This window comes from Macrotis lagotis, chromosome 5 (assembly GCF_037893015.1).
Source record: "Macrotis lagotis isolate mMagLag1 chromosome 5, bilby.v1.9.chrom.fasta, whole genome shotgun sequence".
Classification (NCBI taxonomy): Eukaryota; Metazoa; Chordata; class Mammalia; order Peramelemorphia; family Peramelidae; genus Macrotis; species Macrotis lagotis.
Window position 1 is genome coordinate 224,506,835 of NC_133662.1, and position 19,065 is coordinate 224,525,899.

The window sequence follows — 19,065 nt, forward strand, 5'->3', positions numbered from 1 at the left end:
CCATAAAGGGACCAGAAAGAGGGGACTTGTACTTGTTTAAAGGATGACAGGATTCTTTTGTGTGGGGAGGGCTAAGGCATATAAGTGAGCCACAGCCTAAAGAATACCCATCAGTAGCCTTTAGGGTTATCTGCACATTCTATAAAAAACAGTGGTGCACTCCCAAAATATGTTTTCAGTTTGGGCGTTTAGTAGCCTCCTAAGGGAGGTGAACCATTTGTTAAGGTGTTGGGGGAAAAAAGGAAATTGAGGAAGAAGAAAAAAAGAAGTATAAACTACTCTCCTTGGAAGTCTGGATCAGAAGTTAAAGGGAAAACTTTTAAAGAATTAAACTGAATTTTAAAGAAAGTTTTAAATAATTTGTGTGTAGAAGAGCTAAAGAATTATTCTACTCAGCTCCAGAGAACAAATGTGCTTTAGGGAGAATTTAGTACCACCCTGATCTCCACTCTAAGAAGAAAAGTAGGGTTTGGTTATGTGGGTGACGTTTGGGTGGCTTTCAGCAACATGAAACTATTGGTTTAATTGGACCCATAACTAGGGCAGGGTGACCCAAGACACTTTGACACCTAAAACACTCTAAGACACTGAATTTAGAAGGTGCTGACAGGACTTGCAGCCTTGCAGCAGCATAGAAACAACAGAGATAAATACTTAGCAAGAATAATTAAAATTGATAGATAATGAGCTGTCCTTTGCCCTACTCTGGTTCCGCCCAACTGGGATTTCCCATACCCTGGGTTCTCAGAAGCAACCTTGGGTCACTTGTACTTAGGTCCTTTGTTTCTCTACCACCTCCCCACAGGGTGGTATTCTCCCCCTTTTAAATAAGGGAATGTTTTATGCAACTTCCTCTGGATATGGTTTCTGGCACAACTAATTTAATATAATTTAAATCAATTAGTATATATATGCAATGTCTCTGCTATGGAGTACTTTGTTAAATGAGCGTTGTGGGGGCACAGAAAAAGTTTATGATGCTGTCACTATCAATACTTTACAAAACTTATGATCATAGGTAGCAGGGAAGGAACAATGCCCAGAACAAGAAAATAATAGTTCTGTAATCCTCTGCCCTGTTTAGACTATATCCTAAGTGCTGTATTTAGTTTTGAGCACTGTATTTTAGGAAGTTTATAAGGTTTCATAGAGGGGACTGGGTTTAATTGAGAGAACAGAAGATATGAGGAGGCATAATTTAATAGGAATAAATATAAAGCATCATACTTGAATCTAAAATGCTAACCTTAAAATCAGTCAAATAGTGTTTATTAGGCAAATCACATTAATTAAATATCTACTATGTGGTTGGCACTGTGTTAAATGCTGTAGAAGATGGGAAAGGTGTGGTTATATAGAAGCTCACCTAAAACTTATATGGAGATGTTGCATAGTACAAACATATCATAAACTATGTGAGAGGACAACCAAAATAAGTAATGTGCATTTATGCTTCAGGAAGAGACTCAGTGTTCAGACTGGGGGAAGTAAGGATGGTTCTGTATTGTGCCCCTGTCAAACAGCAACTGAAGTATCGCTTTCCATTCTGAAGAGTTCCATTTTTAGGAGGCTGAAAAGCAGGAGAGTAACCAAAATGATGAAGGACCTCAAGATCATGATCAATAAAGGTTGGTTAAATGAACTAGAAATAGTCTGGAGAAGACTTGAGGATTGAAAACTGAGCATATACCTGTCTTCAGGTATCTAAAGGGTTGTCATGAAGACAAATGAATTAGACTTTCTCTGTTTATGCTTCAGAGAGCACAACTAGAAGAAATAAGCAGAAGTTGTAGGAAGGTCAATTTCTGCTTGATGGGTGTAAAAATTTTGGATTTATCCAAAATTGAAATAGGTCAACTTTTGGAGGTAGTGTGTTCCTTTCCAGAGACCTTGGAGTAGAAGTCCACCACTTCTTGGGTATGTTGAATGGGAGATTCTTAGAGTGTCCAAGTATAGGTTGGACTAGGTGTCCTCTGAAGTTATTTTCAAATCAGAGATTCATTGAGAGGGAACTAAGGCTAATAAAATGATATAATTTTGTGGAACTTGAAAATAATTTGGATATGAAGTATTACAATTGGAAAATAATTTGGATAAGAATACAATACAATATCCTCTTCATTCTCATTCAGGAATAATTCTTATAGGTACTGTTACAGTTGGGCTCTTATTCCCAGCTTGACCCCAGTCAATAAGTTTTTCCTTTATAGTTCAAACTCTTTTCCTTGGCGCCATCATTTTAAAGTTCTATCTATAGTGAGGAATTCTTCACAACAAACTTGCTTCCTGGCAATGTTCTTTGCATAAAATGAAAGAATCAACAATGAAGAGCAGACGTTGCAAGGAAATAGATTTAACCCCAATGTCAGGGAAAACATTTAGAGCAATCCAATATTGAAATGGGCTGCCTTGGGAGTAATGGGTTCCCTCTCAATGGAAGTTTTCAATAAGAGACTTATTTATAAGGTAAGTTTGATACAGATTCTTTTATCAACTACAGATTGGACTAGATATCTGTTAATATCCTGTCTAACCCTAAAATTCTGAATGTTTGTGAATAAGCAACTATTTACTAAATTAAGGAATCTCAGAGTTTGAAGAGATCAAAGACATGATTTAGGAGAGTCAATGTGGTAAGAGAAAATCTTGTAGTGCTATTTAAATGTGTTCAATTTTGCCTGTTACATTAATTTTCTCTACCACATTCTTAAAATTGGTCAAATCGTTTTTCCTTAAACACCTCAACAATGGAAAACCGACTCATTCTACTTTTGAACAGCTCTGTATTAGACACATTTCTTTTTTTTTAAAGTTTTTTTTTGCAAGGCAAATGGGGTGAAGTGGCTTGCCCAAGGCCACACAGCTAGGTAATTATTAAGTGTCTGAGACCAGATTTGAACCCAGGTACTCCTGACTCCAAGGCCGGTGCTTTATCCACTATGCCACCTAGCCACCCCAGACACTTATTTCTTATGAGTCAAAATTTGTCTCCTTATAACCCACCAATCCTACATTTCTTCTCCGAGGCTAAGCATCACAGATCTAATCTTTGTTCCATAAGGCAAACCTTCACAACTTGTAAACAATTTAGAAAATATTCATTAATCATATGCTTGCAAGGAAATATGATGTCATAGCTAGAAGTTGCGTTTTAAAATGGTCAGATATCATTTGGTCTCAAGCCAGGGTGAATTTTTGATTTTTTAAATAAGTATTTCTGTGGTAGCAAATCCTACAGGGTTTGGAGTTCATAAGATCTGGGTTTGAATCTCACTTCTGATCATGAGCTAGTCATTTAACTATTATGTACTATAAACAATCCACTAGGTCTCACCTACTTAGTCAAAGTTGGCAGAGAGATTTTTAACATGTAGAGTCCCCAGTGATGATGAAACAATAGATCCTTTCAAATATTTCAGTATTTGAATAATTGTGCTAGCTATGAGGAACAAAGACTAGAAAGGATCAGTCCCTGCCCTCAAGGAGTTTACTTTCTGCCAGAAGATACAGTCAAGTGTTTTAGTAAATAAAAATGAAATAACATTTGTAAAGTTCTTTCCAAAACTTAAAGAGTTATATAAATGCCAGCTATTTATCATCATTATCCTCATCCTCATCCTCAATATCATTTAAGGAGGGAGAGAACATTATTAATGCTAGAAACCCTGCCGGGTTTTATGAAGCAGATGGCAGAGAAGCTGAGAGAGAGGTAGAACTAAGAAAATGGAGCATTTCAAGTGTGATGGAAGCTTGAAGTATATATACAGAAAGTAGCAAGTAATCTGGTTTGCTGGGACAAAGAATTTGTGAAGGAGATAATGTACAATAAGTCTGGAAAGAAAGGTTCAAGTCAAATTGTGAGGACCTTAAATAGTGCACTTAAATTTTCTCTTTTCTAAAGTAAAGAGCTCTAGCCTCTTCAGTCAGTCCTTCTAGAGTACTACCATCTAGTTGGAAAAGCAATCTTCATATCAAGTAAAATGCTGCTAAATTCAACCAAACTAATTCTTGATGTTGAGAGAACACATATTAAGAGATCGTAGTTCTTAAATATACAAAAAAAACCTCATGAAGTTTTATGGGGGTTTATGAAAAAAGAGGGAGCATTTCTGAAAGCATTCCCAATCCCTTTTATCAGGTAACTAACTGGCTCTCAGCAAAGAGTTAACTGGTAAGGCAGTGTCACTGATTCTGGTGAACAGAATGATGTAATTCTTGTAATATGACTCTTTCTTTCCTGAGAGCTATGCTTCCTTTGGAAACTCAGAAATGTGTCCTTTTACAGCTTGCCCACATAATTCAATTTACTTTCAATAAAATCTCAATAAAAAAAGGTTCACTTGATTAAAAAAACATTATATACTTATTACTTTTTTTAGGTTTTTTTGGTAAGGCAAATGGGGTTAAGTGGCTTGCCCAAGGCCACACAACTAGGTAATTATTAAGTATCTAAGACTGGATTTGAACCCAGGTACTCCTGACTCCAGGGCCAGTGCTTTATCCATTATGCCACCTAGCCACCCCCAAAACATTATATACTTAAGAAATACAGGACTAGGTCCTGGTGTAGTTTGGTAAAGTAGAAAGAGCCCTAGATCTGGAATCTTTCTACTTTACCAAACTACACCAGGACCTAGTCCTGTATTTCTTAAGTATATAATGTTTTGGGGGTGGATTTGTGAAACCTTAGAAAAGTCAAAATCTCTCTGGACCTCAGTTTCCTCATCTGTGAAATGAGGGATTTGACATTCCTTTACTTCTATATGTATGATTCTATGAAAGAAAGACATTTTATAATCCATGGGAAAGATATATGAAACAAAAGAGAATGAGATAACCCCCAAAGGAAAACAACCAAAAATTAGGGATAGTGCTATGGGAAATTTAAGGAGAAAATGAGATTATTTTCACCTGCAGGGGATAAAAGGCTAAGGAAAAGTATAGTGGAAGAGATGGAAGTAGAATTGGGCCTCAAAGAGGGGGACTTCAAATGATATAACTCCATTGGAGCTATGGGAGAAGAGGAGAAGTGGGGACAGTAAGGGTCAGTTGTGCCTGGAAGGTTAGATATGAGACAGTATGAGATAAAAATGGAAAGGCAGGGTGAAACTAGAATGTGGAGGACCATGCATATCAGCATTAAGGGTTTATATTCAATTCAAAAGGTAATGTGGAGTCAGCTAGATGGCAGAAGTCAGGAGGACCTGAGTTCAAATCCAGCTTCAGACACTTACAAGCTGTGTGACCATGGGTAAGGTATTTAACCCTGATTACCTCATAGCCAGGGCTATCTCCAGTTGTTAAGATACATATCTGGCCACTTGACCCAGATGGCTCCAGAGGGAAAAGTGAGGCTGATGACTTATTAGCACAGCTCCCCCTCCCTCAAATCCAATTCAAATACATGTCATGGCATCACCTTCCTCACATCACATACTTCTTTGAAAGACAAAAACATCAACATCAGCAGGGAGTTACCAAAGATTTTCAAGGACAGGAACTACAATTAATTACACATTGGAACTATTACTTGTGATACAACAGAATGGAGGTGGAAAGACTAGTTAGGAGATAACTACATTAAACTAGTTGGGAGGATAAAAGGGTCTAAATAAGGCCCCATTGAAGAGGACAAATATGAAAGGTATTGGGGAGGTAAAATCAACCAACAAGATTTGGCTTTGATTAAATGATGGTAGAAAGTAGAATTTTGGAAAGGGAATGGTGAAGCAAATATGACTATTTGGTTATGAGTTTTGGTGATGATGCCATCAACAAATAGGGAAACTAGGGTGAGGAAAAGTTCTTGGGAAGATTACAAATTCAATTTTGGACATATAAAACATGATGTTTTGGTGAGCTATCCAAAGTATGACCATTATAGGAAGATTTACTGAAAAGTTGGGAGGGGGAGAGATATAGATTTGTGAGTCATTTGTATTTGGTTCAACACTCAAGAGTGAATATGGCCAAGGACAGAACTTTGTGAATGTCAACATTCAAGGGGAGCAAGAAGAACTTCCAGCAAAACAAACAGGAGAGGTCAGAGAAGAAGGAAAACCTAAAGATTTATGTACCATAAGTCAAGAGAGAAAAGAAAGGAATATTTAAATATTGTAGAGATCAGAGAGGATGAAGATGGCAGGGTGGGAGGGGGAGGGTGGATCATTAGATTCACTAAGAAAATTTCTACAATGGAACAGGTGCTAGATTTGGAGTAAGAGTTACTTTTGAATACTGGTTTGAATAATGCTTATTTAGCATTAAGGAAGCCACTTAATCCTTTAATACTGAAGAGACCTTTTTTTCTCATAGACTAATTGGATTTTCAAGTCTATTAGAAACTCTGAACCTATGCTTCTATGGTAGATAAGGATGGAAGTTAGGAGACTGTGAGCCAAGTACCAAAGTCATGGAGAAAGGACACTGCTGTGATTTGACTTTAATCCCAAATACTTCTGAATTCAGACAGTATTATTTGTCATGGAAGTCCAGACTGATAATGCTTTAAGAAATCAGGTAGGAAAGGGAAGACAATGGGAGTAGGAGGGAGGAAAAGAAAAGAAAATGACTGGACTTTTTTTCCCCCTAAGTGATTCAAAGGTGGGTTTGAAGAAACTAGAATTTTGATATGTCCATAACTTGGCTAACATGATTTCTGTTGGTTAGCAAAGTCATACAGAATGAAAATTGGTTTTTTAACATCATGAAACCTAAACAGATTTTTCCTAATAATTTCTATAGCTCTGGGAAAATATACCACCATTTAATCAGGGCCAGATTCTGTTGGTTGACTTTACCTCCCTAATATTAGATATAATGAAGATTCTCTTTAAAATGGTCAAAAGTAAGTTTAAGTTTCAAGTCATTATCAGATAAGTTTTAGATTTTTTTCCCTTGATAAATAACTGTTTGTCTACATAACCACAAATCAAGAGCTTTGGTTTGAAGGTAAAATACGACAAAAGTAACAAATACTACATAGAAAAAAGCCATTTATTTGTGGAAACATCAATGTGAAGACCAAATTAAAGCATATAGCTATAAAAAATTTTCCACTGATAATTCTTATTATAGCAACATCAATTACCAATGCAATGCTTTTAAAAGTTTTTAGGAAATGTTCACATCTATTCAATCTTTTGACCTTTACATCAACTCTTTGGGTTGCTATCATTATCCTTGATTATAGATGAAAAATGAGCTGTGTCTTAAATCTTAAATCATCCTCAAGCATCCAAGGTGATACAATTTTGTGTACACGAGGAAAGCAAAAAATAAAAGAAAACAGAAAACAACCATGTAGTCTAATTCTACATCAGTGGCCCTTCCACCACCATACTGCTTTTTAAAAATCTAATACTTCTAATAAAGGAAAGAAAATAGGAGATAGATTGTTTTGTAAAAGAATAGTAATTGGCTTTTGACAAGAGTATATAATATGAGGAGCAATGTAGAATAAATCTGAAAAGGTAAATTGTGATGAAATTGTTAAAGGTTTTACATGTTTTCTTAATTTATATTTTATTTTATTTCTCCAAAGACATTCAACATTTATCCTACTTGAAAGGTTTTACATGTTAAAAAAAGAGTTTATATTGTTAACCTAGAGGCAATAGGGAGTCACAGGGTTGTTTTTTTTAAGAGAGGGAGTGATATGGTCAAATCAGTGCTTTAGGAATATCATCACTTTGGAATTTGTGTGGAACCAGGATGGGAGAAAGTAGAGACTTGAGGCTGCTGCATTAGTTCAAGAGAGACGTGATGAGGGACTAAATTAAGGTTGTTGTGGTACCAGTAGAGAAAAGGGTTTGGAGACAAAATATTTCAAAGTAGAATGGGGAAAAAAAACCTGCTGATTTGTTATGACTGGTAAGAAAAAAGGAAGAGAAGAGAGGTCATGAACATGGGTGATTGAAGAATGGGGGTTTCCTTGACAGGAACACAGATAGGAAGAGGAACAGATTCTGATTTAGACTTGTTAAGTTGGAGGTATTCATTGAGCATTCAGTTGGAAATGTCCAAATAGGAGATAATATTATGAGATTGGAGAACAAAAGATCCAAGGGCTGAATATGCTGCTCTGAGAATAACTGAACCCAAGGAAATTGATAAGATTAATGAAAGAAGGTGTTGAAGGAAAAGATAAAAGGGTTCAGGATGGAGCCTTAGATAGACATCCTTAGGGGCAGGTTGTGGATGATAGAGAGTAAGAAGGAAGAGCTAGGCTGTTTCTCAGGGGAGAAGAAAAACAAGAAGAATAAGAATCCAGGAAAAAGATGGGGGTCAACAGTGTCAAATGTTACAGGTGGGTCAGGAAGGATGAGGACAGAACAATAGCCCTTGGAGTTTGCAAGAAAGAGATTAATAGTATAACTTTAGAAAAAGAAATTGTGGTTGAATTATGAGGTTAGAAAGCATGTTGGAAGGAGTTAAGAAATGAATGAGGAGAGGAACTAGAGGATAAGTGTAAACAGCTTTTCCTGGAACTTTGGCTGTGAAAGAGAGAGAGATATAAGATAGTAGCTTAAAAAGATGGTAGAGTCAAATGAAAGTCTTTCAAGGACGAATGAGGTAGTGAATTATCAGCAAAAAACAAAGTGCATTTAAAACAAGTTTACATCTTAGGAAAATACATAAATAAGGTCATTATCAATAACTTCATGACTCAGTGATTAATCTAGTACATTCTAGTACAATCTAGGACATCTGAATACATTCAGTAAATGTTTACAGATGCTGATAGTATTTGTAAAAGTTACTAATGAGAGCAGAACAGTTGCCTTTTATATTTCAATATACTAATCATGCTGATTTTAATATATTAAAGATATACTTCAATATAATAAATTATATTAAATATTATATTAAAGATATATTTGAGCACCATAAACACAATAAGAACCTCTCCTCCATGAATTTCAATCCTTCTTGGACTTGTTTACACTTTTCATCTTTACCCTTTCCTGCACTCTTATCAGTTTATTGTGAATACCAACTGCATCTACTTGTGTGCTTTTAGATTTAGGGGATGCTAGGACTTAGTGCACTGCTCCAAGGCCACCTTAATCCTTATCCATTAGGACTTTGTACATGTTAGTCACATCTCACATCTCATTTCTTTTTCCTTTTTTAAAATTGTTTTGTTTATTTAAGGCAATGGGGTTTAAATGACTTGCCCAAGGTCATCCAGCTAAGCAATTATTAAGTGTCTGAGGCTGGATTTGAACTCAGGTACTCCTGACTCCAGGGCTGGTGTTCTATCCACTGTGCCACCTAGCTTCCCCCCCCCCATATCCCCTTTCAACCTCTGTACAGGTCCCCAATTTTTAGTAATCTGCTTATAAATACACATGAAGAAACAATCCATAGTTATATGAAAAATTGCTCTAAATCGTTAATTATTACAGAAATGCAAATCAAAGCTTCTCTGAGGTACCACCTCACACCTCTCAGACTGGCCAATATGACCAGAAAGGATAATGATCATTGTTGGAAGGGTTGTGGGAAATCTGGGACACTATTACACTGTTGGTGGAGCTGTGAACTCATCCAACATTTCCGGAGAGAAATTTGGAACTACACCCAAAGTACAACAAAAATGAGCATACCCTTTGATCCAGCAATACCACTACTGGGTCTATACCCTGAAGAGATGATGGAAAAAGGGTAAAAATATCATTTACACAAAAATATTCATAGCAGCCCTGTTTGTGGTGGCAAAGAATTGGAAATCAAGTAAATGTCCTTCAATTGGGGAATGGCTTAGCAAACTGTGGTATATGTATGTCATGGAACACTATTGTTCTATTAGAAACCAGAAGGGACAGGAATTCAGGGAAGCCTGGAGGGTTTTGCATGAACTGATGCTGAATGACATGAGCAGAACCAGAAAAACACTGTACACCCTATCAGCAACATGGGGGTGATGTTCAACCTTGATGGACTTGCTCGTTCCATCAGTGCAACAATCAGGGATAATTTTGGGCTGTCTGCAATGGAGAATACCATCTGTATCCAGATAAAGAGCCATGGAGTTTGAACAAATTTCAAGGACTATTCCCTTTAATTTCGGGAAAAAAAGAGACCAATATCCTATTGTCTGATCTTGTTATCTCTTATACTTTTTGTTTCTTCCTTAATGATGTGATTTCTCTCTCAATACACTCAATTTGGATCAATGTACAACATGGAAACAATGTAAAGACTGACATATTGCTTTCCATGGGGGGGGGGGGGAGTAAGATTGGGAGAAAAATTGAAAACTCAAAACTCAAATAAAATCTTAAAAAAAAAAAACAAAAAATAAATACACATGAAGACAAATGCAAACTAAACTGAATCATCTTCCTTTAGCTAAATGAAGCAGATGATTTATGGAGTATAATGCAGGGTCTGAATTGTGATAAACAGTAGTGAGCAAGAATGTGATTCAAATTATCATCATCTGCTATCACTGGAGAAGAGAATCTTGTGAAAATGGTTAGTGAAATGAGAATAGGACAAGTTCAAACAGGAAATGAGTACAATCTGGAAAAGGGATCAAAGAAATTTTTGTGTGTATCTATACATAAAGAATGTGAATTTGTATTATTTTCATAATGTTTTTTATGTATTACATATATTATAAATATTCTAAATATATGTAATATATATATGTATTACATATTAGATGATAAATGACACATGTAAGAACACCATATGCACATATACATATATGTATTACTTATGAATTTTGGAAGAGTGGCAATGGTTGTCATATTGGGGATTAGGCCAGATAAAATGGGGTTGTTAATGCTTACCTTCTCAGCTAATCAAAGGGTTTAAAGGGCTTTGTGATTCACTTCTTAGAAGTGTGTCTGCAAAAAAGAACTTTCTGAAAGCTAATTAGGTAGTATGATCTCTGAGAAGCTCTTCAACATGAACAGGGACAAGGGATGAGAAGAAAGATTGTAAAGAAGTGGTGGAGGTATTAGGAGGCGTGCTAATGATTGTATGAAGGAGAGGCAGCAGAGAGAAAGGGAGAGTTATATATTCAGAGCAGGGACAGCAAGTCACCTCTGGAGTTCAGAAGAGTTAAGGAAGATCCTGACTGGTATATTCTATAAGGAGAGGGACTAGACTGAAGATAGGAAGACTCTACTAGGAAAAGCATAATGGCTAGGAGAGAAGTTGGTAGTAACTTGTGGAGATGAAGAAACAGATGTGCCATAGATGGGGGAAACTGCAGGAGCAACAGGCTTTGGTATTAACATGGATCAGAGGAAGAAGCATGGTTTCTAGGATGCTCTTGGGGTCAAACACGTGGTGGTTGTTTGATTATCAAAGGGCCAAAGTTAGCAAGAAGTTGCAACAGTTCATGCCTCCTCAGTACTGAGCATGTGGGAGCCTTAAGGATCTCATGAATAAGAAGCAGCAAGTATTACATAGGCATTAGAAAAAGGCAGGCCATAAAATCAATGGAAAAAATAAGATCATTCACTGGGGAACCATCAACTTCAAAAATTCCACTGCTGGCTATTTTTCTACTGTGAGCTGAGGAGAGGAAAGGTTTGTTCCCTCAGAGCTGCCATAAACCTCGCCTGTGGTCCTGTGGTTGTTTTTAGTTCAGGTGCAAGAGACTTCTTCTGGTACACCTCTCTTTGTATCAGAAGAGATCTCTTGCCCACCCATGCGGGGGTCTGGTTTTCACTTTACACATGCCTTTTTCTAGAGATCATTTTTCATTGTTATAATTAGGATAGTCAAATGTCAGCTGGTCATCAGCCAAGTCACCCCTTTTAGGGAAATTCTCAATTTCTGAGACCTCTTTTTTAGGCCCCTTCACTTCTACCTTCAATTGTTCTCAACAGGCTCTCCAAAAGGACATAATAATGGGTTTACTTAGTGGTAGGTATTAAAGATAAGTCACTTGTAGATTAATCCCCTCAAATTTTAACACCTAAAATGAAAACCTGGATTCTATGTTGTGAATGGATGCAGTAAATTTACAAAATCATCCCTGCCAATTCTGAATATGGTCACAAAACTTCAGATGGGAGACATAAAATATTTCATGTTTTGTCTCTCTTTCCTCTATTCTGAAGAGTAAATTTCCAAAGAGAATAACTGTGGACTTGGTTCAGGGTCAGAGGAATGCAAGCAAGATATTAACTTACATTTGCTAAACTCAACTTTTTTTTTTCAATCCAACTTCCAATACTCCATTCATTTGAGTACAGAGATTGAAGTCTAGAAGTTTGTCAGTGAGTTAGGGTAGCAGATCTAGGAGACATGGTAATAAACTATAACACTTCAAACTAACAATGAATCAGAAAACAGAGAGAGAGAGAGAGAGAGAGAGAGAGAGAGAGAGAGAGAGAGAGAGAGAGAGAGAGAGAGAGGTGATATATTGATATATTTCCTAGGAAACCATTCAAAAAGCCTGCAAAGAGTGACTAGTGATGCCTGTCCCTGAACATCTTTGATGAAATCCTAAGAGCTGAAGAGAGGAAATGTCTGTTTCTTATAACTCCTTTTCTTATAGATTTGAACTAGGAATATATGCATTGGTAGAAATTGGCAAGGAAAAAAAATCTCTCTTCGCTTTGTGAAGAATCTCTGGACTATTTTCGATCTTTCATTAGATATTTATTGAGAGCCCATACTGTGTTCTGGGTTGAGGTGACACTACATAGAAATCTGAACTGGCTGACTGATACTATACAGATGGCTGGCTAGATTCATTGGTTCCAGTTGTCCATAAAATATACCAGAAGCATAAAAACAACATACTCTCCCTTTATGGAATAACTATCATATAGATTTTTTCATTTTTGAATTCAGCTTCTTGATTAAAAGTTAGGGGGTAGAGCCAAGATGGCAGCATGAAGGCAGGAATTCCTGGAAACTCATTCCCCAAAAAACTCCAAAAGCCATCAAATTATGACTCTAGCCAAAATCTAGAGGGAGCAGAACCCACAGAAAGATTGAGTGATACAATTTCCCAATCCAAAACAACTTAGAAGAGGTCCAGGACAGGTCTGTTCCACTGGGACTGGGAGTTGGAAAGAAGTGCAGCACAGCTGCAGCCACAGCACAGGACAGCATAGCCAGGCTGGATGCCTGGGTCTGTGGTAGAGGGGGCAGTTTAATCATCAGGAACAGCCAGAAGGGATGGTGAGAGAACTCTACCACACCAGAGTGTGAGTTGGGCCTCAGAGCAGCCCTGCAGTGAGAACCTGCAGCAGGAGTCAGCAGAGCCACCTAGCATGTCCAGAGCTCTCAGCCCATAGATGGTAAGGGAGTTGGGGGAGACTGCAGAAATCTCTCTGCTTTCCCTGGGACAGGACTCAGCCGTTTGCCCACACTCAGATCCAGGTTGCAGTTTGGGCTTCCACACTACCATAGCTGAGCAGGGATCATCCTCACAGCTCCAGAAAAGAGAGGAGGGCCTGAAGCCTCTCATAAGACCTTAGAGGAATTAAGATCCCTGTGGATTGTCCCCAGAACCCCCCCAAAGCCTTGGAAGTGCAGTGAATCAGTCATAGGCTGAGGAAATGAGCAAACAACAGAAAAAAGAAGAATCAGACTCAGACCATAAAAAATTCCTTTGGTCCCACAGAGGACCACATACTCAGATGATGACAAAAATCAAAGCTGGTGTCCCCAAAACCTCCAAAAGAAATAGAAAATGAGCTCAGGCTATAGATGAGCTCAAAAAAGACTTTGAAAAGCAATTAAGGGAGGTAGAGGGAAAATTGGGAAGAGAAATGAGAGTGATGCAGATTAATTATGAAAACCAAAAAACTGAAGAAAATAATATGCTAAAAACCAGTTTAGGCCAAATGGAAAAATCAACAAAAGGCAAATGAGAAGAATGCCTAAAAAAGCAGAATTGGCCAGCTGATGAAAAAGCTCTCTGAAGAAAATAACTCTTCAAATGCAGAATGGAACTAAAGGAAGCTGATGATTTTGTGAGAACCCAGGAAAAAATAAAACTATCAAAAAAAACCCACCAAAAATTAGAAGAAAATGTGAAATATCTCATTGGAGAAAAAAAAAACAATTAACCTTGAAAACAGATCCAGAAAAGATAATTTAAAAATTATTAGGCTACCTGAAAGTCATGACCAGGAAAAGAGCCTAGACTTCATTTTTCAAGAAATAATATAGAAAAAACTGCCCTGAGATTCTAGAAGCAGAAAGTAAAATACAAATTGAGGAAATTAAATGATCACCTCCTGAAAGAGATCTCAAAAGAAAAACTTCCAGGAATATTATAGCCAAACTCCAGAACTTCAAAGTCAAAGAGAAAATGCTAAAAGCTACCAGAAACAAGTAATTCAGCTATCGTAGCTCTAAAGTCAGGATTTCACAAGATCTGGCAGTATCTACATTAAAGGCTCATATGGATTGGAATATGATATTCCAGAAGGCAAAAGATCTTGGTTTACAACCAAGAATCAACTACCCAGCAAAACTAAATATACTCTTTCAGGGGAAAAGATGGACTTTCAGTGAAACAGGGGACTTTCAAACTTTCCTATTGAAACAACCAGAGCTGAACAGAAAGTTTGATTTCCAAGTACAGGACTGGTGAACCATAGAGGGGGTGGACAAGAAGGACTAACTATGAGGAATTTAATGATGCTGAACTGTTTGTATTCTTACATGGGAAGAAGAGACTGATAACTCATTTGAACTTTCTCATAAATAAGAGCTGTCAGAAGGAGCATATTTATAGACAAGGCACAGGAAGGAGTGGAGTATAATGATTATAGTAAAAAAAGGAGTCAGTGGGTGATAAAGGAAAGTACTGGGAGTAAGAGAAAGGAGAGGAAGAAAGGGCTAAAATATTTCACATAAGAACCAAGGAAAAAATATTTTTCAATGGAGTAGAACAAGTGAAGGCGAGGGGAAATGAGTGAGCCATCATTCTCATCAGAAATGGCTCAGAGAGGAAATGACATACACACTTAATAGGGTATAGAAATCTATCTTACTCTAGAGCAAAATGAGACAAAGGGAGGAGATAAGGGGGAATGGGGGGGAGAGGAGGAAGTAGGTGATAGAAGAGAGGGAGAGGGTACTCAGATACAACACACTTCTGAACAGGGACAGGATTAAAGGAGAGAGAGAAAGGAATAGATGAGAGTGAGGAGCAACAGAGTGGAGGGAGATACAGCTAATAATAACAACTGTGGGGAAAATAATGAAGCAACTTCTTAGGTGGACTTATGATAAAGAAGGCAACTCATCCCAGAAACAGAGCCATTAGAATCTGAACCCTGACTGAATTACATTTTTTTCTTCTCTCACTATTCTTGAGGTTTCTTATCCTTTTTTTTTGGGGGGGGGGGTTATGATTACTCTCACAAGAATATTATTGTGATAATATAAAATTGTTTAAAACATTTTTTAAATGTCAGTTAAAAATTGGCTGTAATATTCTTGAAGAACAATATTCCACATACAGGTTGACCTACAATGTCTTACTTAATGCTTAACTTGAGAGGAAAGCTATTATTACATAAATCAAATGAATGAATGAACAAAGCATTTATAGAATTCTTACTATATGTAAAGAATAGTGCTTAAATGCTAAAAGTAAACAACTTGTAAAGAGGGGCTTTTAATTTGAATATATAGCCTGGCCTATAGTAGGTGTTATATAAATACTTATTTCCTCACTTCCCCTGCCCTTAACTATGCAAATGATTCTTCTGTCTTCCAAACTCTTGCTCTCTACCTCACAGAGGAGAGCTATTCAAAATTACTTTTATAAAATCAATGAGATGGCAACTGGTGAGGGAAAAAAATTGCAGGATTACTCAAACCTTGATCTCAAAAAGTCTAAAAAAGAAGAAGACGAAGAAGTATGGTATTTTTGAGTATTTAGTCATGCTTACTGCTTTAATTTTCTATTTCTTTTTTTCTGATATCAAAATTTTGTTTATGAGATTTGGAATAATGATACTGATTTCAGGTCACAAAACACTACTTCCTCATCTGAAGTCAGCAGGGGGGGTTGTCCAACAAAAGAGTCACAGATAGTACAGTCTTCTGGGTATGCCATTAGTTGCCTTCATTAGAGACATTCATGATTATTTGATCATTATTCTAACAAAATCCTACCAATTTTTTGACTTCTTGGCAGACTGGCTTTGCTAGTTCTTTGGCTTTTTCTGCCCCAGTATGTAAAACCTTCCTCAAATAGTGTTTTTCCACCTTTAGTTTCTCAATTTCACTCCGAATTGGTGCAAATTTCTGAATAACAGCTGCTGCCACCACATCTTTGTAGCGAGCAGTATCAAGGCCCGCACTTTGGTGGACCACTTCTTCTACTGTGAGGCCTGTCACTGCAGCATGAATGTCCACCATATTGGAGACACCCATTCGGGTGGATGGATTGTAGGTCACCTCTGAAGTAAAGTCTGTGACAGCTTTGCGAAATTTCATCACAATCTCCTCTGGGCTGTCTGTTATCCCAATGGTGGCGAGTCTGTCAGGGTCTGATTTTGACATTTTGGTTGAAGGATCACGGAGTGATTTTACCTTTTTCATAGAGGCTAAGAACAAGAACAAAAATGGTTAGTTCCTAGCTATTTAAATGAGGGATGGCTAATGACTCAGCAGCTGTGGTTCTAAAGGAAGAATATATCAGATAGAAGGTGGGGGAAAAAACCCCAATGTTGTGATCTCCAGTGTCTAGCTCAGTGTAGCTACTTAATGAATGTTTGGCAACTGAAATACAAACTAGTGTACCTATTAATGACATATTTCAAAGATTAATGACATCTTTTGAAGATTAATGATGACCACATTAGTACTGAAGCAGTTCATGTGAGATCTTAATTTAGCTTCTCTAAATTTAAATTTTCTATGATCTATGAATTTCCTTATTACACATACTACAGAGTTACTGAACTATTTGGGTTGCTGTTTTGGTGTGTTAATGGGTAGAAGTCTAAAAATAAAAATAAGTTTTATTCTGTTTTCTGTGAACTTTTCCCCAACTGGTTAATATTGTATATGTGTATGCTTCATAAGTAATAATAAATGACTTATCTGTTGTTGAGCAGAATTAAAATAACCAGTAGAAAAATTATAATATGATGCATAATTATTTAGGGGATACACAAATATAAGAAAAACTTCCAAATGATTATAGGATTATAGTACTTTTGCATTGAAAGAATTTTTTACTTGTTTTTCTTTCTTATTTAACTAATCTAACCCTATCATTTTATCAATAGGGAAACAGAACTAAGAGAAGTTAAATTATTTGTTCAAGTTGACATAGTCAATTAGTTGAAAAAATGGTATTTTTAAGTAATCTGGCAGTTAAGTGGTACAGTAGATAGAGTGCTGAGCCTGGAGTCAGGAAGACTCATCTTCCTGAGTTCAAATCTGATCTATGTGATTCTGGGCAAGTCACTAATTCTATTTGTGACACTTTCCTCATGTGTAAAATGAGCTGGAGAAGGAAATGGCAAACCATTCCAGTTTCTTTACCAAAAAAATTCCAAATGGGGTTGGTCACAAAAGAATCAGACATGACTGAAATAGACTAAACAACATTAACAATAAAATCTTACCCCTAATCTGGTGGTTCCCCCCCACCATCATATCATGTTCCATCATTTATTTTGGACTGTTCAAAACTAGCATCGGCAGCTTTGAGAGCAAGTCTACTTGGGAAATTGTAGGAGGAGTTCATAAAGTGGGGATGGCTTGGATAATATAACCTTATAGTCCTCAGTGGGGTATGCAAGGCCCTTTGCAGTCTTATACTTTGCTATCTCCTTATATCTTATTCAACTCTATATCTTTTGCAATGCAGTAACAATGGCATCCCCTTACTGTTTCTTGCTCAAGATAATCTATCTCCTGACCCCATGCATTTTCTGTGGCTATCCTTAGAAGCTGGAACTCTCTACCTCCTGACTTTCCAGTCCTACCTGAAGTGCTTCCTTCTAAAATGTCTTTCCTGATTCTCCTTAATGCCAGTGTTTTCCTTCCATTCATTCTCCCCATTTTATCATGCATATAGTTTATTTATACATATTGTTTGAATGTTGTCCCATCCATTAGACTGGGAGTTCCTTGTGAGTAGGAACTATCCTTTGCCTTTCTTTGTAACTTTAGCACTAAGTACAATAACCAATATAGAAGGTTCTTAATAAATGTTTGTTGACTAACTGACTCTCTCATGAAAATATAACTCCTTGTACAAATGAAGTTTTCCTTGAATGTTTATGGGTTTCCCTAAGTTCTTTTGTACCAATTAAGAAAACTCACAATTTGCATCTACTATGGATTTATAAGTATACATAATGAATATGAAACATAATTAAAAACTACATAGAAACTATGTAGTTAAATTTTGCTTGGGAGCTGTAGTAAAGATGAATAGGCTACACAGATCTTTACTCCTGTCAGAAGTTTATTCCTATTACCAAAATAGTTCATAAATGAGGTTCACCACCCATCTTTCCACACGAAAATATCAAGTTAACCTCAGTTAAAGATTTGGATATAAGTAACATCGGACTCATTCCAATTCTGTGATGCTTTTTTAGGAAGGCAAAGAGAATCATCTAGAGCTAGCTATATCACAGTATTGTAATTTCATGAGCATTCTTTTAATTTATATACTTCTTTGGGTTTTCAGTCCCTTTTTTTGGTTCTTATGTCTAGGTAGTATTTAGAGAGCACTTTAAATCTATATTGGTATTTCAAACCCTCATAATTTATTTTTTCTATTGCTATGACATGTCTTATTATTCCAATAATAAAAATGAGACATAGAAAAATAGGTAGGGAAAAACTGATTTTCCCCAAATCATGAACTGACTAAGGGAGAATGAGACATTTATTCATTCAAAACTAAATACCCAAAATATGCTTGACATATTTTGGAGAAAAAAAAGTCAATCTTTTTAAAATCAAAATTCATCAGATGGGGCAGCTAGGTGACACAGTGAATAGAACACTGGCCTTGCAATCAGGAGGACTTGAGTTCTAATCCAGCCACAGACACTTAATAATTCCCTAGCTGTGTGACCTAGGGCAAGTCACTTA

At 36.7% G+C, this 19,065-nt stretch overlaps 1 protein-coding gene across 1 annotated transcript in view; it reads right to left on the reverse strand.

The window, feature by feature from the left end:
* Nucleotides 1-10,692: 10,692 nt before the first annotated feature.
* Nucleotides 10,693-19,065, reverse strand: part of WARS2 (tryptophanyl tRNA synthetase 2, mitochondrial) — a 78,380-nt gene continuing 70,007 nt past the window's right edge. Inside the window, exon 6 of the mRNA XM_074188568.1 lies at nucleotides 10,693-16,550. Coding sequence (XP_074044669.1) covers nucleotides 16,102-16,550 — 449 coding nt within the window. The 3' untranslated portion in view covers nucleotides 10,693-16,101. The remainder of the gene's footprint in view (nucleotides 16,551-19,065) is intronic.